We start from the raw sequence: 23675 nt of genomic DNA on the forward strand, positions 1-23675 counted from the left end.
AGAAACCTATCTTGAAAAACCTAATGAAAACATGATTATAGTTGCTTATCTCGAAACTAAAACCAAACCAGCACATGAAAATTCCTTAAGATCGACCACTAAGAAATTATGATCATGCCAACTGTTTTTTATCAAAAAGCCAAGCCAGACAACGGTCGGAGAGCTGGCCGAGAGGATGGGAGCACCGCCCGCGGAGCCAGTGACCACCGGCTCCGTGTCTGTTGTGTGCTTGTGACGTGTGCGCATGCGTAATTAATGGAGGGGAGCCAGTCCAACACCAGCACTGGATGGTTATGTGTTACCAAAGCACTGCCCTGTTGGGCGGTGGTGGCGCACGCCTTTAATCCCAGCACTCGGGAGGCAGAGGCAGGCGGATCTCTGTGAGTTCGAGGCCAGCCTGGTCTACAAGAGCTAGTTCCAGGACAGGCACCAAAGCTACAGAGAAACCCTGTCTCGGAAAAAAAAAAAAAAAAAAAAAAAAACCAAAGCACTGCCCTTTGTGCTGAGGGTATGTAACTCACTGACGACACAAATCAGGTGGCAATAAGACAGCAGGGGAGGAACAGAAATAATGTTAACTGCCATGCCATTCCACTCAGCTGTCAGCTTTCAACAGTTCACTGACCCCTGGGGCCCTCTTTCACTAGCTTCAAATAGCAAAAAAAAAAAAAACACAAGCCCACATCACACTAATTCAGGGTTCTACATGTGTTGTGTTTTTAACACAAAATGGAACAGAATAAACATACAGGACTTCTTGAGAGGAAAACACCAAAAGCAGTTGTATAATACTTAATATATTTTATTATCAATAACAAACAGCTGCTTTAACGTCTGTCCTACAGCTGTTAATGGGTGAGAAGACACCCATGACCCTAACAAAGAAAACTCATATTAAGCCTCTATATACACGCAAATTTAGAGCTCTTTTAAAGTGTCCAAAGCTATTAGTTTAATTGAGTAATTAAACTAATCTTGAGTTAACATATCTGAACAATGAACTAAAATGTTCAAAAGTTTTTCTAGTACAAAAAATTAAATGCTTTAGTTATAAAAGAGCTCTGTCAATATACACAAACTATATACTTCAGACAGTCACAAAAGTGTGAGCAGAAGGCTTATCAAAAGACATTTAATACAATTAGTTTTCAACAACCCCTTGGTGGTCCACATCTACAAAGAAATCCAGCCCAACCCCCTCCAAATCCCTCCCCACAGAAAAGCACATACTTACCAGAATTTTTAGCAAGTATGGTTTGGGAATTTGTTTTTTTAAAAAAGGTCCCCAGAGCAGGTTATTTACAGTTTAATTGCCACTGTCAACTGATCTGGACCTGGACCGGGACCGGGACCTCTGGCGATCCACAGATGCTGGAGACTTAGATCTACTTGAAGAACCACGTTTCTGGCTCTTCTCAGGCACAGGAGACCTACTACCAGAACGGGACTTGCTCCGACTCCGGCTCCTGCTCCTTGAGCGGCTGTAAGACTTGCTCCTACGGGAACGAGATCGGCTGCGGGACCTAGAGGAACTCCTGGTCCGAGATCGTGACCTGCTTCTTGACCTGCTATGAAAAATGGGGAGGAAAGAAAGAAGGGGAAATTAACCTGTATGATAAAGCTCTAAAAGTTAGTTACATAAAGTCTTTGGTTTAAAAATATTAACAAAAGAATACCTGTGACGTTTGCTGCCTTCGATTAATTTGATTTTTCTCCCGTTAATTTCCTTTCCAGAAAGCTTTTCAATAGCATTCTTTAAGTCACCATAAGAGGCAAACTCAACTACCCTGAAAATGGGAGGGAAAGAAATGTCTTTAAAGCTTGTATCTCCAACAGCCATGTAGATGCGTCTACACAGATCAAGACAAGCATTGAAGCCGGGCGGTGGTGGCGCACGCCTTTAATCCCAGCACTCGGGAGGCAGAGGCAGGCGGACCTCTGTGAGTTTGAGACCAGCCTGGTCTACAAGAGCTAGTTCCAGGACAGGCTCCAAAACCACAGAGAAACCCTGTCTCGGAGAAAAAAAAAAAAAAAAAAAAAAAAAGAAAGAGAAAAAGAAAAAAAAAAAGACAAGCATTGAGTCCATTCCCTGCTCACTCCATTATTGCTGACATAAACAGCATGGCACAGTGCTGAGGCAGACAACTGTTTGCAGGTGTCTTACCATGTACTATATCTGTCAGATGTGCAGGATGCCAGATCCCTACTAAATGGCAGTATCAACAATCCCGATAAAACTTTCTCCCAGCCGGGCAGTGGTGGCGCACGCCTTTGATCCCAGAACTTGGGAGGCAGAGGCAGGCGGATCTCTGGGAGTTCGAGGCCAGCCTGGTCTACAAGAGCTAGTTCCGGGACAGGCACCAAAGCTGCAGAGAAACCCGAGAAACCCTGTCTCGAAAAACCAAACAAAAAAAAAAAAAAAAAAAAAAGCCGGGCAGTGGTGGCGCACGCCTTTAATCCCAGCACTCGGGAGGCAGAGGCAGGCGGATCTCTGTGAGTTCGAGACCAGCCTGGTCTACAAGAGCTAGTTCCAGGACAGGCTCCAAAACCACAGAGAAACCCTGTCTCGGAAAAAAAAGAAAGAAAGAGAAAGAAAAAGAAAAAAAAAAAAGACAAGCATTGAGTCCATTCCCTGCTCACTCCATTATTGCTGACATAAACAGCATGGCACAGTGCTGAGGCAGACAACTGTTTGCAGGTGTCTTACCATGTACTATCTGTCAGATGTGCAGGATGCCAGATCCCTACTAAATGGCAGTATCAACAATCCCGATAAAACTTTCTCCCAGCCGGGCAGTGGTGGCGCACGCCTTTAATCCCAGAATTTGGGAGGCAGAGACAGGCGGATCTCTGTGAGTTCGAGACCAGCCTGGTCTACAAGAGCTAGATCCAGGACAGGCTCCAAAACCACAGAGAAACCCTGTCTCGAAAAACCAAAACAAACAAACAAACAAACAAACAAAAAACAAACAAAAAAAAACTTCCTCCCAAAACTGCCAAATGCAAAACGGTCACAATCAAGCACATGCATACTAGCAATGCCACCATGAAAGTCCCACATAACTGAAAGGCTCTCAACTCCAGTGCATACTCACCCTTCATTTAGTTTAGGTCGATGTGCATCCGCAAAGGTTACTTCCCCAGCTTGTCTCATGAAATCTTTGAGGTCCTTAACACAAGACAATCATGTTAAGGAGTGAAAGGGCAAAGTGACACACAAACAACCACACCGTATAAAAACAAGACTACTGAAAGAGAAGTTGTTAGATAAAGTACAAACATGGCATATACCACACTTGTATTCTATCAGAGTTCAAAAATTATGCCAGGGCACGAAATAAGCAAATAGCATATTGCTTTTAAGCAAAATGCTAGAGGTAAATTCCAATTTTTAACATTATAGTAGTATTAGTCTAACTGAGCTCAGTACAAGAGGGGGAAAACAAACAAAAAACAAAACAAACAACAAAAAAAAAACCAAAAAGGAACAGTACATGTTTTAAAGACTAGTTTTATATTTAAAAAAAAAAAACATTTACAAAGACACCAGTTATTTTGTGCCCCATATGTCATTAAAAAAATTTACTTTACCTTTATTAACATTTCCCTAGGCTAGTCAAGCAGCAAACCATTAAGCGGTCGGAGAAACCTTCATGACATAGGCCCGACTGGCTCTTCGCCACCCACTTGAAGGATACTACCCAATCGATGGAAGCCTTTAATCGCACAGCCCTCCCTATTAGCAGACTACTGGCGATGCAGACATGTTTTACTCTTGTGCAGTTACCAAGGACCACTTTACTGCGATCAGGATTCCAACGACCAACTAATTGCGTATCTTTCAACTCTTTCGACCAGGACCTCTTATTCGGAAGCGTTACAGGAAGACAGCTCTCAACTTAGGGATCAGATCACGTTATCAACGTTCTGGGATCGCTGCAACCCGGCACTTCAAGTAAGTGCATCGATTACGTCTAGACCGGCAAACACAGATCTAGAGGTGGCCAACTGATCACTGTAGGAGCTGACTGGCAAAGTCAACCAGGCCCAACCAAGAGTGACCAAGACAACGATTAGGATAACCCACAGGCACTCCTCGTCATAAGGCCAACGACACAGATAGGCTGGCAAATAAAGGGTTTAATATTTGGTTAAAATTGATTTTTAAAAACATGAAAAAAATAACCTCAAAACAATTACATTTGATCACTAATATTAAAATCTGAAACATCCCCCAGTTACATTTAATTAAAGTTTAAAAGTATAGTTCAATTAAATCCATTAATTTAAAATTTTTAATATTAATAAAACATTAAGTACCCATTAACACTTTTAAATGCCACATTAAAATAACTCAAAACTGTATTTCAACAAACCTGCCAGCTGACTCTTGAGGATAAATTCTCAACTATAAGGCGATTTTCTGTCCTTACAGGTGGAGCATTTCTGAGGAGGAGAACAAGCACTGTCAGATGGTCCGTGCCAGAACATTCTACTGACAGTGACTCAAGCAAGCACTCCCACCAAGATTCTGGGTTCCCGGGATGTGGACTAAGTAACCAGACTTCAAGCCTCACAACCATTTGCTAACGGTTCCTATGCTTAAGACGATTTGCGCACCACATACCGTCTATCATTTCGTGGTCTACGACTACTAAAGCGGTCGGAGTATCGTCCTCTTCCTCGCCCACCTCGAGACCGAGCCCGAGCATGTTCGATAGTAACCCTATGAAGACATGAAGGAGCCTATGACATGCTTACCCGACACTCCCAACAGTTTGCCGTTATCCTGGGGGGAGTAGATAGAAACTGATTTTCACTACCTTTCACTGCAAAGTTCTTTTCCATCAAGTTCATACACAGCATCATCTGCATCCCTTGGGTCCTCAAATTCCTAAAATTTACATTACAGTAAGACACTAAACATTTAGACACGTACTGTACAGCCTTTTAAAATCATGACAAGTTGTTTTTTTTTTTTTTTTTTTGCTTTTTCGAGACAGGGCTTCTCTGTGGTTTTGGAGCCTGTCCTGGAACTAGCTCTTGTAGATCAGACTGGCCTCGAACTCACAGAGATCCGCCTGCCTCTGCCTCCCGAGTGCTGGGATTAAAGGCGTGCGTCACCACCGCCCGGCCATATCGTGACAAGTTTAAGAATGAGGTATATCTTCAATACATAGAGGGGTGATTGTGAACGAGCGCCATTCCGCCATTATTTTTAATTCTACCTAATACAATTCACTGTCAAGACTGAAACTAACATTTTTTCTGGAAAAAAAACATTACACAAAGACTCAATCCAGGGGGCTGGAGAGATGGCTCAGTGGTTAAGAGCATTGCCTGCTCTTCCAAAGGTTGTGAGTTCAATTCCCAGCAATCACATAGTGGCTCACAACCATCTGTAATGAGGTCTGGTGCCCTCTTCTGGCCTGCAGACTATTGTATACATAATATTTTTTTTTAAAAAAAACTCAATCCATTTAAAAATCAGTGCTCAAAAGTTCAACTACTTTTTTGTTTTGTTTTTCGAGAGGGTTTCTGTGTAACCCTAGCTATCCTTAAACTCGGAGATCCGCTGCCTCCCGCTCCCAAGCATGCTGCCACCACCGCCCGATTACCCACTTCTTGACAGCTAATTAACTCAGATCGAAACACTTACCACAAACCCAAAACCTCTTTTAAGATCAATATCTCTGATCCGTCCATAACCCTTGAAGAATCTTTCCACATCTTTCTCCCTCGCTGCTGGATTTAGTCTCCCGATGAACACCCGACAGCCACTCATGATGCCCGGCTAGTGTTTCCTGTTAGGCAAGTAAATCAATCGAGATCCTATCAATAAGGGCACAGGGGAAGGATCGGTCAAGCAGTCAAACATACAGAGCCTCAAGACGTTTACCAACGGCTGTGGCAAGAGTTCAGGCCCCTTTCACATTCAAAATTCAAATTAAAGCTCCACTCCCAAACGACCCCCTCTCCCCCAGGTACCACACCGCGGCCGACCGCAACGCCCACTTGCCACCTCTTTAGACTGCGCAGCCGCGCTCCGAGGCCGGTTCCCGGCCCCCTCCCATCTGCCGCAGTTCGGAAAGGCCGAGAAATGCGGGCGAAGCCGGCCCCGCCCTCCGCAGGGCCCCGTCCAATCGCAGCTGGCCGCGCACGCGCCGCGGCCTCCCCGAGCGTCACAAGCCGGAATCTCGCGACGCCACAGCCGAGCTTGCGCAGTCGGCGACGGGCGCGTTCGCAGCACAAAATGGCGGCGGCGGGGTCCGCGGCGGGGGAGGAGCGAGCCGGACGAGCCGGGCCTCCGAGCGCCGCGCCTGCCGACCGAAAGGGAGCCCCTAGCGGCCCTGGGCGAGGCCGGCTCCCGGCGTCCCAGGCCGGAGTAGGAGCACCAAAGGGTGGCGGGGAGAAGCGCCCCGGTTCCCCCTACAAACGCCCTCCCCCAGAGCGCCCTCCCTTCCGCCTTGTGGCCCCCTCAAGCACCACCAAGAGGGAGTCGTGCCCCAGCGCCCACCTCAATCAACTGCGCTCTCTAGACGCCGTCCTCCGCACAGAGCGAAGCCCCGGCCGCTCGCGACCCGAGCGGCCATGAAGAAGCCTCGGTCCGAGAAGCCTTGCCCACCAAGAGAGCCACTCACCTACCGGACGGGGTCTTTGGCGGCTGGGACCCGGGGCGGTCCGTAGTCTGCGACGGAGCCGGCTGCCTCCCTACAGACCCGACCTCCACTCGTCTACGTCTCTCCACAACTGACGCACTTAGCGGCTCGGGCGGTGCACAAAATGGAAGGAACGTCCTTGCGTCACTTCCAGGGGCGGCACTCCCAGTCGGAGCCGAGAACGGAAGTTACCGCAGAGCCGGAAGTCCCCGTGGGGCGGGGCTTCCTTACAGTGGCCCCTCCCCCAGTCGACGGCAGCGGGTGGTCTGTGGGTAGTGGGGACAATGAGTGGCCCCCAAAAGGTCACCATGACACAGCTCTCTTAGATTTTTTGTTTTTTAGCCAGGTAAAAGAAACCCAGGCTTTAAAAAACACCCGCTTCTTTTAAAAAGTTCATTTACCGGCTGGGCAGCGGTGGCGCACGCCTTTAATCCCAGAACTCGGGAGGCAGAGGCAGGCGGATCTCTGTGAGTTCGAGACCAGCTTGGTCTACAAGAGCTAGTTCCAGCCGGGCGGTGGTGTTGCACGCCTTTAATCCCAGCACTTGGGAGGCAGAGACAGGTGGATCTCTGTGAGTTCGAGACCAGCCTGGTCTACAAGAGCTAGTTCCAGGACAGGCTCCAAAACCACAGAGAAACCCTGTCTCGAAAAACCAAAAAAAAAAAAAAAAAGAACTAGTTCCAGGGGCTGGAGAGATGGCTCAGAGGTTAAGAGCACTGCCTGTTCTTCCAAAGGTCCTGAGTTCAATTCCCAGCAACCACATGATGGCTCACAACCATCTCTAATGGGGTCTGGTGCCCTCTTCTGGCCTTCGGGCATACACGCAGACAGAATATTGTATACACAATAAATAAATAAATATTTTAAAAAAAAAAAAAGAACTAGTTCCAGGACAAGCTCCAAAGCTACAGAGAAACCATGTCTGGAAAAACTATATATATATATATTTACACACGCCGTCTCCTTAAGCAGCCCTGGCTCCCTTGAACTCACTGAGGTCCACTTGTCTCTGCCTTCAGTGTGCTGAGATTACAAACCTGAACTACCAGGCCTGCAAATTGTTCTTCCCAATGTGCTTCAAGGAGGGAGCGTTCCTGAGTCTCAAGTGAATTCCTCTTTCAGTTTGGGCTTTCGTTCTAAAGCTAAGGGACTGAAATGTTTTTCCATTAACGGAGGGATTTTACATGATGAAGTAGTGAAGTGACTGTGGATAGTAACGCTCCTGTACCGAACTTAGTACTCTTGGGCTCCGACTTGCTGGAAAAGATTTCAAGTTGTTTTCTTAATCCAACTGGCCATTATCCAATCCTTTCTGTATAACACATAAAATGGAAAAAGTGGTTCCAGAGTGAAGCCCTCCTTAACTCCGTTCTGCCTCCCCCAGTAAGGTCAGGAGATCTAGAAACGTTGGCTATATATATATATATATATATATATATATATATATATATATATTGTAGTGAGAAGGCTACTTTTCTTTAGTGTTTTATCTGTAACCCAAAGCATCAACTCGATTTTAAGATGTCCCTAGAATAGGGTCACAGATTGTCGGCTAGGGTTACAAGGAGATAATTAGTAGTTAGGAAGCTGAAGCACAGCCCTAGTTCTGACCTCAGAGCACCTGGGACCTTGACTGGCTCACAGGGGATAAGCTTGTCAAATCAGTTAGGGATGCAAATAAAAGCAGCATCAGTGGGTCCATAAAAAAATTATAGTTTATAGTGGTAGTAGCACACACCTTTAATCCCAGCATGCAAGGCAGCAGAGGCAGGTGGATCTCTGTGAATTCAAGGCCAGCCTGGTGTACTGTGTGAGAGATACAGAGAGAAACCGTCTCAACAAAACAAAAATAAATAAATAAATAAATAAAACTTACAGTGATCTATGTTGTGAATTTAAAACAAGATATATATTTGTCAAATAAAATTTTAAAAGCTTACTAGAGAGGGCTTAGTGGCTAAGAGGGTGCTGGCAATCAGGACGAGTTCAAATCCCAGCACCTACTTAAGTGAAGTGTCAGTCCAACATGGCAGCTCACCTGTAACCCCAGCATGCCGTCCCTGAAGCAAGCAGGCCAGCTGGACTAGCAGAATCAGTGAGTTCAGAGACCAAGTGAAAGACCCTGCCCTAATATATAAGACGGAGAGTGATTGAGAAAGACACTTGAGCTTAACCTCTGCCCCACACACATGCATGTCCACCACACACTAAAAACATGTACCATTCCAGAAACGCCTGGGGAAGGGGACAACTCCTTATAGATCCGTATTTGTATGAACAATTTCCTCCCAAGTGATTCTATTAGGTGCATGGGCATCCTTCCCAAAGACATCCAAGCAAATAACTTTTCTGGTAGAGGAAAAAAGATGCAAAGATCACGAATTCAGAGCAAGTTTATTGTCCACGCATCACACCTGCCTGCTGCCTCTCTCTTCCCAGAAATCAGGTCACACCCTCCCTGAAGCTGTAGGGAGTTGATAAAGTTTGCAGTAGCTAGGCATGGTGACTAAACATGCTTTCTTTTTTCTTTTTCTTTTCTTTTTGTTTTTTTTTAATATTTATTTATTTATTTATTTATTATGTATACAATATTCTGTCTGTGTGTATATCTGCGGGCCAGAAGAGGGCACCAGACTTCATTACAGATGGTTGTGACCCACCATGTGGTTGCTGGGAATTGAACTCAGGACCTTTGGAAGAGCAAGCAATGCTCTTAACCACTGAGCCATCTCTCCAGCCCCTTTTTGTTTGTTTTTTGTTTTGTCTTGGTTTTGGTTATTTTGAGACAGGGTTTCTCTGTAGCTTTGGAGCCTGTCTGTCCTGGAACTAGCTCTTGTAGACCAGGCTGGCCTCAAACTCTCAGAGATCCACCTGCCTCTGCCTCCTCCCGAGTGCTGGGATTAAAGGTGTGCACCACTACTGCCCTGTGATGCAATAAATTGTTAATACATCTAAAAAAAAAAAGATAGATGTAATATTTTTAAATCTTTACTCCTAACTTTCAAAGGAGTAACATTACCAAGCATTTAAGTTTCTTCTATAAGTGCAGTTCTACTTTCAAGATCTGCACCGGCCTTCTGCACATAATTTTGGTGTTACAAGAGGGTTTTTTTTGTAGAATTATGTACATTTCCATTATTTTTGCTTCAATATATCCATGATCATGTGCAATCAAGTGTCTACTGTTTTTCTTCTTATCTCATACATTCCTGAGGACACTATTCACTCTGACCAGATAGTCTATTTTATTTGCTTGTTTGTTTTTTTGATAGTTTTCTCAATATAAACAGACTCTGAAAAATTTTGACAATAAGAAAAAAATGTCAAGATGGTCGTTGTGGCACATGCCCTTAATCCCCGGACTCTGGAGGCAGGCGAGTCTCTCTGAGTTTGAAGACACCCTAGTTTACATAACAAGTTCCAGGCCAGCCAGGGCTACATAGTGAGAACCTGTGTCAAAACAAAACAACAAAAAGTTTAACTTTCTTCCAGATTTTGTTCCAAAAGTTTTTCTTTATTTCATTATTTTTAATTAAATGTTTATGTGTAGGTATGTGCACAGGAGTACAAGGGCACTTGGAGGCCAGTGGCATTAGATCCCCTGAAGCTGCAGTTATAGGCAGCTGTGAGCTGCCCAATGGGGCAGAGAATCAAACTTGGGTCCTCCGGAAGAGCAGTACATGTTTTCAACCACTGAGCCGTCCCTCTAGCCCAAATGACTTCTCAAAAGAATAAATATCCTGAAATAATTTCTTTGGGATGTTAAAATCCTGGGTTTTGCCTGTAACCCCCACACCTTGGGAGACTGGAAAAAGAGGATTGGCAAGCATTAGAGTTCAGCCTGGGCTACAAAATGAATGAGACCCTGTGTCAAAAATGAAACGGTGACTGGGTATGGTACACACCCCTTAATCCATCACTTCTGAGCCCGAGGTGTTAAGGATCTGTGAGTTCAAGGATAGCCTGCTCTACATAGTGCGTTCAGAGTCAGCCAGAATTACATAGTGAGACTGTCCGGGGGGAAAAAAAAGGAAAGGAAGGAAGGAGAGAGAGAGAGAAATAAAAATGTCTGTTTCTGACTCAGATTCACCCCTACAAGCCTATCTTTCTCTTGTTAAATTTTTTTTTTTTTTTTTTGATTTTCGAGACAGGGTTTCTCTGTAGCTTTTTGGTTCCTGTCCTGGAACTAGCTCTTCTAGACCAGCCTGGCCTCGAACTCACAGAGATCTGCCTGCCTCTGCCTCCCGACTGCTGGGATTAAAGGCATGCGCCACCACCGCCCGGCTAAATATTTTTTTAATTAAAAATCCCTATGAGGTGCATGCCTTTAATCTCAGCACTTGGGAGGCAGAGGCAGGCAGATCTCTGTGAGTTCAAGGCCGGCCTGGTCTACAGAGCGAGTTCCAGGACAGGCTCCAAAGCTACAGAGAAACTGTCTCAAAAAGCCAAAAAGAAAAAACCTACATAGTATTTAAAATACCCATAAATATCCATGGCACTAGAGTCATAGAGTACAGACATTTTGTTTCTGTCAACTGTAGACTACAGTATTTGAGGGTGGCCCTTTCTATATGATAAAGTTGTCTCTCTGGGTTGGACATTGCCATCTCGAATAAGAGCAATTGTTGATCACCTACAAGGAGACTCTCAGAAGACCAGGCCTATTTACATTCCTAGGTGGAGGGGTGAGGGTGGCTAGCAAGACCCTGCTCCAAGGTCAGATAAGCAGTAAATAATTACTGGGGAGGAGGCTCTCGGGTCGCAGCTGCCTCTGAATCACACATGCTCCAGTAAGTAACTCCAGCAAGCTCATTGGCTCACCACTGGAGTCCTCTCTCTTAGGTAAACAGATGTTTCTATTTCTTGACCTAAGAAACATCACACAACTGAAGCTGAAAATTCCTATTGCCTAGTGAGGTGTACTAGCCGGGACAGCATCTCTTCACAAGGCATTCCCCACGTGTTTGTGGCGATGCTGGTGTAAACAAGCTGGCCCTGCAACCAGTCATAGAGTGCACAGTACCATACAGTATACAGTACTTGATCATGGAAATATAGGAGTAGGTATTTAGTATTGTTGGTTAAGAGTATACCTCAACTTTTTTTTTTTTTTTTTTTGGTTTTGGAGCCTGTCCTGGAACTAGCTCTTGTAGACCAGGCTGGTCTCGAACTCACAGAAATCCGCCTGCCTCTGCCTCCCAAGTGCTGGGATTAAAGGCGTGCGCCACCACCACCCGGCTCAACGGTTTCTCTGTGTAGCTTTGGAGACTGTCCTGGAATTTGCTCTATAGCCCAGGCTGGCCTTGAGCTCAAGGAGATTCGCCTGCCTCTGCCTCCCAAATGCTGGGATTAAAGGCGTGCGCCATCACCACTCAGTGACTTATTTCTTTTTAGAAAAAGATATTTTACTATGTGTCTTAGTTTGCTTTCTATCAATGTAATAAAGCACTACCAAAAACTTGGGAAGTAAGGGTTTATTTCAGCCTACAACCTAACAGTCCATCACGAAAGGAAGTCGGGGTGGGAGCTGAAGCAGAGACCATGGCGGAGTGCTGCTTACAGGCTTGCTCTCCAGGCCTTGCTCAGTCGGCTTGCTTATACAGCCCAGAACCACCTGCCCGGGGTGGCACTGCCTACAGAGGGCTTAGCCCTCCCATAGCAACCATTAAGACAAAACCCTGCAGACTTGCCTACAGCCCAATCAGATGGCAGCGTCCCTCAATAGAGGTTTCCTCTTGCCAAATGACTTTAGTTTGTTCAAGGGGACAAAAGCTAACTGACACACGGAGTAACTGCACACCATGTCACCCTGCAGCAGCCCACACACATGTTCATCCATCTAGGTGTGTGCGAGTACATTCTGTGATGTTCACGTTCTCAGATGGCGTCGTCTGTACTGCGCGTCTAACATCCTGCTGCCTGGACCCTTACTGGCAGAAAGGTTGATTTATACGCTCTGACGAGGAGCACTATTTGCTAGTAAGACTTCGACAACTGTTACACTCAACTGTGATCTGCCTAAACTTCATCGTCTGCTTCCGTCTCGCCGCCTCACTCGGGTTCGCCTGAGGCGTGATTAGGACAGTCATAGGGAACCACTGTACCGCTGAAAACACCTTCTATTCGGGAAGCTTATGTACGTCTCTGCAGCCCTCCAGACACCGACAGCTGCCGTCTCAGGAGCCGTTATGCAGAAACCACCATGTGAAAGACATTCCAAACTGTCTCCGCACCTCCTGTCTCCCACAGAGGTGCTCTAATGTGTGACAGCAGAAAACGATCTTTCTGCCCTATAATCTCTGTTCCTGACTTCCCTTCCTAGGCCCTGGTCACAAAAGCAGCTACAGGACCGGCACATGATCTCTTCCTGTGCACTAAAGGGGCCCAGGGATCTCAACCAGAGCAGACAAATTTTCAATGTCCCTATCACCAAGGCCGGAGAAGTCTGGATGGCCGCAAGAAATGAAACAAGAAGTTCTCTAAAGGCGTGAGACTGAAGGAGAAACACAGAGAGACACAGATGCATTTGGGTGTAAACTACAGAGTTTAACATTTAGGGAGCCTGAAAGTAGCTTCCTAGTTTAGCGTGGCAGCAGCACGCACCTTTAATCACAGCACTTGGGAGGCAGAGGCAGGCGGATCTCTGTGGGTTTGAGGCCAGCCTGGTCTACAGAGCAAGTTCCAGGACAGCCAGGACTGTTTCACAGAGAAACCCTGTCTCGCAAAAAACAAACAAAAACAACACAAAACAGACCCAAAAAAGAAAATATCTTCTTAAGCAGGGATAGAAAGCAACAATTCCCACTCATTCAGAAATTGAGAATACTTAAAAAACCTTTGAAGAGCCGTGCATAGTATTTGGTGTCAATTTTTTTGTTTGTTTGTTTTGTCGAGACAGGGTTTCTCTGTGGTTTTGGAGCCTGTCCTGGAACTAGCTCTTGTAGACCAGGCTGGCCTCGAACTCACAGAGATCCGCCTGCCTCTGCCTCCCGAGTGCTGGGATTAAAGGCGTGCGCCACCACCGCCCGGCTTGGTGTCAATTTTTGATATGAATCTACACCAACTGACTGATTGATTTGAGGAACAGGATCTCATGTCCCTCATGTCCTGGCTGGCCCTGCACTCTGTGATTCAAAGACGATCTTGAATTTCTTGACATTTTGGTTATGAATCTAGTCTTTAAAGATGGAACCAGCTCTCTAGTCTATTCTTGAATTTATAATTCTCCTGCCACCTCTGCTTCAGAGCACTGGGATTACAGGCGTTTGTCGGTTTTATTCTTGTTTTATTCGGTGCTGGGGCTTAGACCCAGAGCTTCCTGCGTGCTAGGCAAATACTTGAGCAAATGAGCTACACTTCTAAGCCAACACCAACTCCAGCTCTTGCCTTAGCTTCTCCTTCTTTTCCACTTTTTACTCTCATTTAAAAGACTCCTTTGGACACATGCCAGATGCAGATTACCTTCCCCAGGGAACCAGACTCAGAAATCCTAGCTCTCAGGTCTGCATAAATTGTCACCTGATTAGGGCTCTCGTGACTTCAGTTTGCTTTGTCTGGTCCACTCCTGTTCTACCATGTCCCTCCTCTGCCTAGGAATCAGGAAGTCAGAAGTGACTCCGGGGTTCTGGCTTGATGTGGTCTCATCCAGCTTTTCAACTAGAATGAAACCTCCTTCACAATATTCCTGCACCGCTGGGCAGTGGTGGCGCACGCCTTTAATCCCAGTGCTCGGGAGGCAGAGGCAGGCGGATCTCTGTGAGTTCGAGGCCAGCCTGGTCTACAGAGCTAGTTCCAGGACAGGCTCCAAAGCCACAGAGAAACCCTGGCTCGAAAAACCAAAAAAAAAAAAAAGAAAAACAAAAAACAAAACAACAAAAAAAGAATATTCCTGCACCTCTCCTCTGTCCCTTGCTGGTCATTCACTGCCAGTCAATTCTCTTCCTTGTGGGGCCCTGTTGTAAGTTGCCTGAGTGTCTCCACTCTATGGTGGCTGGCTGTCCCCAGAGGGAGCATTCTAAGAGACAGTGCATCTGAGAAGGGAGCTACAGTCATCATATTCGAATTCCAGAAACAGCACCTTCATGCACTATAATGTGACGTATCCTTTTCCTAGGGCACCAGCACTGTGAATCAAACAACAGAGATTTAGTATTTTGCAGTTTTGGGAGACATCAAGTCAAAACTCAGAGTGTCTGGAGGGTCTTTCCCCTTTGACAGCTCTCGGGAGGGCCTTCCCTTGCCTCTTCCTAGCGTCTGCTATTTGTTGGCAAGCCTTAGTATTCCTGTTTTGTAGATGTAAGCATTCCAAGCAAACGGTTTGCCCTGTCCTAAATGCTATCACGTCATTTTCCTTCTACGCACATCTGTCTTTGTGCTTCAAGTACTCCCCCCTTTAAAAAGGGTACCAGTTTTATTGGACCAGGGTTCACCCTAATGACTTCATTTTAACTCAGCAGTCTCTGTAATGACCCTATTTCTATATAAGGTCTCATTCGGTCTCATTCTGAGGCACTAGAGGGGAGGATTTGAGCATACGTTTTTTTGTAAGGACACAATACAGTTCATAAGACATAGTTTTTCTCATGTACCATTCACACAGCTCAGCCCTGGTCCAACATGGGAGGGTAAAACAAGGAGAGAGGTGGTCAGAGGACCTGTTGGAAAGTAGGCGGCCTGGTGCTTCTGCTTCACATGCAGGCAAAATGCCAATGCACATAAAATAAAAATAAATTAAGCTTAAAAATAAAGAGAGACGCCAGGCGGTGGTGGCGCAGGCCTTTAATCCCAGCGCTTGGGAGGCAGAGGCAGGCGGATCTCTGTGAGTTCGAGACAAGCCTGGTCTACAAGAGCTAGTTCCAGGACAGGCTCCAAAACCACAGAGAAACCCTCAAAAAACAAACAAAAAAAAAAGAAAAACCAAAATAAATAAATAAATAAATAAAAATAAAGAGAGATAGAGAGGGAGAGAGAGAGAGAGAGAGAAGTGATTGGTAATCGCTGGCTGCTGAAGGAGAAAGAAGTTTTCTTCAGGGATGCAGCTCCTGAAGTGGCTCCCAGGCTCCTGTGGACAGCCTCACACACACATACAGGCACATGCAGATTGCACCAAGTGGATATAATGGGGAGGGGGGAGGGAGAGAGGGAGAGGGCAATATATAGATCATGTATGCACATATATGTGTCTGTATATATATGGATATGTGTGTATATATATACATATACAGATATAGAGATAGAGTTCATATGAAGAAGAGTGGCAGGATGCTGAAGAAATTGGAGATGAAAGGGGAAGGAATTGGGGGTGAATTTGATCAGAACGTTTAAGCACGCATGAAATTCTCGATATGAACTGGTACATTTTATTGTGTGTAAATGGTTCCTCATTGAAACTGAGTTTTAAGTGAATGTCTAATACAAATATCAAATTACACATTTAAATCCAGCCCCATTTTCCTGTGCTGCAGGCAGTACCATAGCTACTGCCCCATTGCACGCCCCTTTGCAATGTACTCAATAAACTGTTTTTTTAAAGAGCCGTCCTCCAGAGCTGCCCTCTAACCTCCTCCGCTTTCCTTGCTAATCAACACTGGGACTGATCACTGCTGAATGCCACCAGGTTCTCCCGGCATCCCTCAGTCCCACGATATGACTGGACTACCCCACCCTCTACCCTGAACTCTCCAGCCCAGGGGCTGGGCTGTCCTTTTCCCGTAGACTCTTCCCTAAAGAATCCAGACATTTTGGTTACCTGCCCCTTTTGCACCTTTGGGCACCTAACTGCCGTACCTGGTCCCCTCCCTCTCTTCTCCCCCACCCTGTGGCACAGCTCAGTCTGGGCATGTCCACTCTAGACTCTCCCAGATGGCCCCACCTCTGACTACACCTATCTACGATAAATACGATAAACTTTCTCCTCCACCATATCTAAGAGCGGTCATGTCCTTTCCTTTCCTTTTTATTTTATTTTTTTCATTCATTCACCGTATCTGTTAATAAATCAGAATATCCACTCATGAGCTACATTTACTCCAGAAGAAATGGCTTACTAAAGCTGGGCAGGCTGGAGCCGGTCTGCAATCCCAGTACTCATGAAAAGACCAGAGGATTGGTGCAGGCTCAAAGCCAGCCTTGGCAACATAGAATGTACCGGATCAGCCTGGGCTACGTAGTGAGACTGTCTCAAAAACAAAGTAAGGAACTAGAGAGCTGGCTCAGTAGTTAAAAGCCTGTGCTGCTTTTACAGAGGGCCAGGGTTCAAGTCTCAGCACCTACATAGTGGCTCACATGTGTCTGTAACTCTAGTTCCAAGTGATCTGCCGCCCCCTTCTGGCCTCTGCGGGTACTGCATTTATAGGATCAACACTTGTACATGCCAACAAAACACCTATACACATAAAATAAGAAATTTTAAAAAGGGTCAGGGGGAAAATAAGTAAAGAAAATAACCTTCTATGTCATCTATAGGACAAAATGAAAACAGAATGGGCCACTCTGCCGCAGATTTTTCCCTGAACACTGCACGAATTTACACAGCCCCCTCCTTGGAGAGTTTGGATACCAGGCATAATGCAAACAGCCCAGGACTGGGGTCAGGATGAATCAACTTAGCCACTCCACTGGAGAAGCACTAACATGTCAACTTCTGCGGAGACCTTGCTGAGGTCACAGAGAGCGGCTGGAAACACAGCCCTGCAGAAACAGAGGCTGACAGTGCCTCAGGCCGTCTATGTTGCAACAGCACTGCAGACAAGAGCAGGTGTTTATTCCTCACCACTCAGGAAGACTGAGAATCTGGAAGCTTGTGAGCAGGGGCTGTGTTCGCTGAGGGCTGCTTTCTGTTCCGAGATGGTACCCAAAGTGCTGTATTTCCTGGAAGGGGGGAACCTCTGCATGCACTCAGAGTGGCAGATGGAAGGGCAAGAGGGACTTTTTCCCTCTGTAATAAGCCATTTTAAAATTAGCACCAATCCATTCATGAGGAAAGAACCCTCATAAGGTAACTACTTCCCAACATTATTACACTGGGGGTTTAAGTTCCCAACATACGAATGCAGACCATAACAGCCAGAGGCCTGGATCTCATTAGCAGATAAATCTGGTCCAACCTCTGGACCTAGGTCTTAGGTGTCTAGGCTCTCCTGATGAGGTAGAGTATGGTCATCTTGCTCGTGGCTTCTACTGTAACTAAACCTCACAAACTCACTGTCAATGTTGCTCTTGGGCAGGGTGCAAGTTTGAGATTTGTTTGGGTTTGTTAGTTTGTTTGTTTTTGCTTTTTTTTTTTTTTTTTTTTTTTTTTTTTTTTGGTTTTTCGAGACAGGGTTTCTCTTTTGGAGCTTTTTGGAGCCTGTCCTGAAACTAGCTCTTGCTCTTGTAGACTAGGCTGGCCTTGAACTCACAGAGATCCACCTGCCTCTGCTTGCCTGCCTCTGCCTCCTGAGTGCTGGGATTAAAGGCGTGCACCACCACCACCCAGCTTGTTAGTTTGTTAAGATGAGTCTCACTACGTAACCCTGACTGACCTGGAACCTACAGAGATCTGCCTCCCTATGCCTCCCAACCGCTGTGGTTAAAGGTGTGCACCACCACACTGGGCAAGGATAGAAGGTATAATAAGCTTAAATCCAGAAACGAGGTTAAAAAAAGAGGCAGAGATAGCTGTGGCTCTAATTAGGGCATGCTACAGACCCTGGGCTCTACCGAAGGGAGGTTAATAGAAGCCGCAAGGTGTTGTGTAAGAAAATAACATGATCCGGTTTATGTGTTAGGTGGAAACACAGCTCAGTAATAGTGTTTGTCAGAATGCACAAGACACTTGGCTCACTTCAGTCCTGCATAGAAAAAAAGGAGGTTTATTTACTGGCTAATATAAGTGAATGTTTTACAGACAGGCTTAGCTGCCTTGGGTTAATTAGATTACTTTGCTGTAGGCTTAGATTAGTTTAGAGTCTGTGTATCTCCAGCTTTGGCCTCTGCTTCCCACAGGAATCACCTTCATCTGGGGTCGGCTTGCTTCATCAGCTCCTCCTCCTCCTCTTCCTCCTGACCTCATTATCCTCCTGCCTCAGCCTTCGACGTTCTGAAATCTCAGGTGTATACCACCCACTCCCGAGTTCCACTGAAGTTTCTTTTTTCCCCAATTTGTTTGCTTATTTATTTGTATGTATCTGTGCAAGAGTGTACAAACATGTGCTTGCTCTTGTGTGAGCCTGTGTGCACGTGAGGAAACCAGAAGAGGGTGTCAAAAGCCCTCCTCTATCAGATCCATCTATTCCTTTGAGGTAGGGTCTCTCTCTCTCCTTGAACCTGAGGATTGGGTTTTTTCAACTAGGCTGGCAGCCAGAAAGCTCCAGTGACTCTTATCTCTATCACTTGTGGAGCCGGGGTGGCAGGTGTGGGTGGGCCACACGGCTTGTTACATGGTTGTTACATGGGTGCTGGGATCCAAACTTCTGCCTGCACAGCAAGCGCTTACCATTGATGAGCCCTCTCTCTAGCCCCTTCCATTCACCCCCCTTCTCTGGTCCTTTCTAGAAGCACTATCAAATATTTCCTGGTGTCTCTGTGTTTTCAGTTTAATTGTCTACTCTTCCTTGACTTTACCACTAAAGCTGTCCAGCCAGCCAACTCTCAAATAGTGACATGAAGAGTTCTTATTAATTATAAAAGTTCAGCCTAAAGCTTAGACGTGTTCCCAACTACCTCTTAGAGCTTAAATGAACTCATTTCTGTTCATCTATATCCTGTCACAAGCCTCGTGGCTGTTACCTCTCCGCCTGCACATCCTGCTTCCTCTGACTGGTGACTCTGCATTTTCTTCTTCCCAGAGTTCGTTCTCTCTCTCTCTCTCTCTCTCTCTCTCTCTCTCTCTCTCTCTCTCTCTCTCTCTCTCTCTCTCTCACCAGAAGCCCCAACCATACCTCCTGCCTAGCTATTGACCATTCAGCTTTTTATTACATCAATCACAGCAATATACCTTCACACAGTGTACAAACATCCCACAACACCGGACTGACTGTTGTGTTACTGAGATTTATCATTCTCTTAGTCAGCTCCGACAAAATATATGAGGTGAACAACTTAAAACAAAGACCTTTTCATCACGCCTGTAATCCCAGCACTGGGGAGGGAGGCAGAGGCAGGGGGATCTCTGAATTCAAGGCCAGCCTGATCTACAGAGCAAGTTCCAGGTAACAGAGAAACCACGTTTCAAAAAAACAAACAAAAAAAGACCTCCCCCTCTCTCTTTTTTCACACCACACACACACACACACACACACACGCACACACGCACACACACACCGTGATTAGGGAGAATCCACCTGCCATAAGGTAATTTATGGTAAAACTGACTGAAGTCTGCAGCCAATAGCCAGCAAGAAGAACGCGCGCGGGCTTGGAGGAGGCAGACTCTGATAACGACGCGCAACCACAACACTGAAAGCAGTCTGAGTCTGAGCCACCCAGCTAAGAAGCTCAGGCAGACACCTACAGAAACAACTGAAATACGTGTTTATTGTCTTTTAAATGGTTACATTCATCACATAAGGCGGTGAAACAGCAGCAGGGCATTCCGAGGTGTGATGGTCAGTTTGGGGTGCAGGCTTGCCTGGGTTGATGAGTGCCGGGCATGTCTGCAAGAGTGTTTCCAGTGCCGGGCGGTGGTGGCGCACGCCTTTAATCCCAGCACTCGGGAGGCAGAGGCAGGCGGATCTCTGGGAGTTTGAGGCCAGCCTGGTCTAGAAGAGCTAATTCCGGGACGAGCACCAAAGCTACAGAGAAACCCTGTCTCGAAAATCAAAAAAAAAAAAAAAAAAAAAAAAAAAAAAGAGTGTTTCCAGAGACCAGTGCGTGGATTAGCTTAGTGAGGACAAGCACCACCCAACTGCCGGGACCAATCAGAACAGGAAAGGAAAAGGGGAAACTCTGGCCCTGCTGTCTGGAGCGACCTGTGACGCTTCCAGACTAGCTTCTCAGCCTTCGGCTTTAGGCTTGGGGGTGCACTGCTGGCTGCTGGTTCTGCAGCCCCTGCTTGGACTGAGTCGCGCTCCTCGCTTCTCTGACTCTCAGGCCTGCAGACAGCCTATTACCCGACCTTCAGCCCCTATGATCGTGAGGCCTAATTCCCTTTAAAAAACAAGCAAACAACCAATCAATCAATCAAACAAAAAACTCCTATTCTAAATTTAAAAAAAAAATGCTGTTTTTTGTTTGTTTTCTTTTCTTATTCTCTTTTCTTTCTTTCTTCTTTTTTTTTCTTTTTGAGATAGGGTGTCTCTGTAGCTTTGGAGCCTGTCCTGGAGCTAGCTCCTGTAGACCAGGCTGGCCTCGAACTCACAGAAATCCACCTGCCTCTGCCTCCCGAGTGCTGGGATTAAAGGTGTCCATCACCTCCCAGCTTGTTTCTTTTTTTTTTTTTAATAAACATTGAATAATACACATGAGACGGATGTCAGATGGAAGGGGTGACTTGGAGAAATGTTGATGAGGCCAGTTATAACAACATGGAAATCAACTGGACAGAGTAAACAGAGATAAGAGTCAAATCTCACGTCAACAACAGGACCAAGCTGAGCCGAAGCTCCAGGAGTCTCTTCCAGTTGGTCCTTGATACATGCACCAGGTGGCCAGATGGCAGGACAGGGGGCCTGACTGCCATTGCTGGACTAGGTGTCCACCTCTTTATGGGGGCCAGGGAAGGGAGTGATCTTTCTTTTTTTTAATTTTTTTAATATTTTTTTTTATTTATTACGTATACAATATTCTGTGTTCTGTCTGTGTGTATGCCTGCAGGCCAGAAGAGGGCACCAGACCTCATTACAAATGGTTGTGAACCACCATGTGGTTGCTGGGAATTGAACTCAGGACCTTTGGAAGAGCAGGCAATGCTCTTAACCACTGAGCCATCTCTCTAACCCGGGAGTGTTCTTAAGGTTCATGTGTCTGACAAATGCCCTAGCAGGCTTGGTTTTCTTGAGATGCTTTTAATCTTGAGATACTTATGCACCCCTACAGTCCCAATTCACCCTAATGAATAATTTTAATATCCTTCTTTATTTATTTTTATTTTATGTGGATTGGTGTTTTGCCAGCATGTATAAGTGAGGATGTCAGATCTTGGAGTTATAGACAGTTGTGAGCTGCCATGTGGCTGCTGAGACTTGAGCCTGGGTCCTCTGCAAGAGCAGTCGGTGCTCTTACCGGCTAAGCTACCTCTCCAGCCCCACCCGAACACATTTCTATGATAGCACCCTCTCTACTTCCAAGAATAATCATCAGTCTGTACGGGGGGGGGGGCACAGGCTAGTTATCATCTGTCTTAAGTTTCTTTTCTTTTTGCTGGGATAAAAATCATTTGACCAAACAGCTTAAGGGAGAAAGGTTTTGTTCAGTCTCAGGATTCATGAGGACAGAGAAGGCAACAGTAGATGGAAGTAGCTGCTAGACACATCCCATCTATAATCAGAGGCAGAGTGATGAACGACCACATGACAGCTCCCTTTCTCCTCTAAGACAGCCCAGGACCCCAGCCAGGAAGTGGTGACCCCCACAATGGGCAGGGCTTCCAGCCTCAATTAATGTTCTCACGATAATCCCCCTTGCTGGGTAGTGGTGGTGGTGCACACCTTTAATCCCAGCACACGGGAGGCAGAGGCAGGCGGATCTCAGTGAGTTTGAGGCCAGTCAGGACTGTTACACGGAGAAACCCTGTCTTGGAAAAAAAAAAAAAAAGAAAAAGAAAAAAAGATATCCCCCCCACATAGGCACGTCCAGAGGCCCACAGCTCCCAGCTGGTTCTAGACCCTGTCAAGTTGACAATCAATTATTCATTTCATTCTCCATCCTCAAAATGTAGTCAAAAATTGATAAAGTAGACGGTCTGACAAAGCATTGTTTTACACATCATGGAGTAACCCAGGACAGGGTGGCCTGACCTCAACACCGGCATCCCAGATGCTGAATAAACACAAAACTCAACTTCAACTGGCCTGGGGCGGTATAGTTCACAACTTGTAACCACCCATTGACCTTCCCGAAGAGCAGGGCAAGCATCCTCCCACTGTGAGGCTGCGCGGCTGCAGACGCGTGAACCCACTTCACCTGCTGAGTCGTGCCCGTTTCCTTCACTATAGCTATCGCAGGAAGACAGCTTAATAATTACCTATGTACCGTGGACGTTCAGGAGTAATTGGAGGTCTGTCGTATGCCAGATGCTGTCCTGTTTATTTCACTGGTTTATCCCATCTGATCCTCTCAAGGGCACTAAGATGGCAGCTGTTGGCCTTGGCTGGTGGAAAAGGAAGTATGTTCCAAGAGGTTTATTTCCCAAGTTCAGCGCTATTTGCCACTGCGGGGGATTCAAACCCCAATCTGTCTGCGCCGAAAGCCCATTTTCTTTTTCCTCTGGGCCAAGGTCGGCTATAGAACAGAATGGAGAGGCTGGGAGGGTGGAATCCTGTACCTTGTTTTCATAGTACGGCTTTTGTCCTCAGGACATAACGCTGTTTTGCTGCGGAGATTACCATGGCAAGTAGTCATGGCAACTACTTGAGCAGTACACATACAGCGATAGCTGGTCTAACAGAGCCACTGACACGTTCCTGTTAGAAGCAGAGAAGGGAGAGTCACGGGACGCTCATCTGCGACGCCAGCCATCACCGCCTCCCCCTCCAGCTGCAAGCGATTGCAGGCGCAGCAAGAGTAAATAGGACATCAAGATGAACCGGAAGTGAGACTCTATGCTATGCAGTTTTGTTTTTTCAAAGATTTAAAATTTTTGTTTTAGAGATGTGTTTGCCTGAATGTATGTCTATGGACCACATGAGTGCCCAGTGCCCTGGAAGGGCAGAAAAGGACATCTGAGTCCCTGGAACTGGAGTGACATACGGTTGTAAGCCACCATGTGGGCTCTGGGACTCGAACCTGGGTCTCCTGGGAGAGCAGTAGGCCCATATCTGTAATTCTTTAGATTGAAGATTTAAAGTTCTAAATGTTAACCTAAAGTGCCAGAAAAGG

The 23675-nt window shown here is 46.1% G+C and overlaps 1 protein-coding gene across 6 annotated transcripts; it reads right to left on the reverse strand.

The window, feature by feature from the left end:
• Positions 1-766: 766 nt before the first annotated feature.
• Positions 767-23027, reverse strand: Srsf5 (serine and arginine rich splicing factor 5). 6 transcript variants are annotated; one of them, XM_057783077.1, is made up of 8 exons: positions 22822-23027; positions 5660-5804; positions 4824-4894; positions 4628-4726; positions 4377-4446; positions 3096-3169; positions 1677-1787; positions 767-1568 (listed from the first exon to the last, which is right to left on the reverse strand). In XM_057783077.1, exons 2-8 carry the CDS (start codon positions 5783-5785, stop codon positions 1307-1309), a joined length of 813 nt encoding a protein of 270 aa, XP_057639060.1. In that variant the 5' UTR covers positions 5786-5804; positions 22822-23027; the 3' UTR covers positions 767-1306. The 6 variants fall into 6 exon arrangements, with proteins under 6 accessions (XP_057639060.1, XP_057639057.1, XP_057639058.1 ...); XM_057783074.1 differs by lacking the exon at positions 22822-23027 and adding an exon at positions 6642-6799; XM_057783075.1 differs by lacking the exon at positions 22822-23027 and adding an exon at positions 6646-6796.
• Positions 23028-23675: the final 648 nt, after the last annotated feature.

Source organism: Chionomys nivalis, chromosome 10 (assembly GCF_950005125.1).
Source record: "Chionomys nivalis chromosome 10, mChiNiv1.1, whole genome shotgun sequence".
Classification (NCBI taxonomy): domain Eukaryota; kingdom Metazoa; phylum Chordata; class Mammalia; order Rodentia; family Cricetidae; genus Chionomys; species Chionomys nivalis.

Coding starts and splice junctions, on each gene's coding strand:
- Srsf5 (XM_057783077.1), bottom strand. CDS start 5,785: ATGAGTGGCTGTCGGGTGTTCATCGGGAGACTAAATCCAGCAGCGAGG. Junction 4,727..4,823: donor AAAGAACTTTGCAGTGAAAG/GTAGTGAAAATC, acceptor ATGTCTTCATAG/GGTTACTATCGAACATGCTC. Junction 3,170..4,376: donor CCTCAAGAGTCAGCTGGCAG/GTTTGTTGAAAT, acceptor TCTTGTGTTAAG/GACCTCAAAGATTTCATGAG.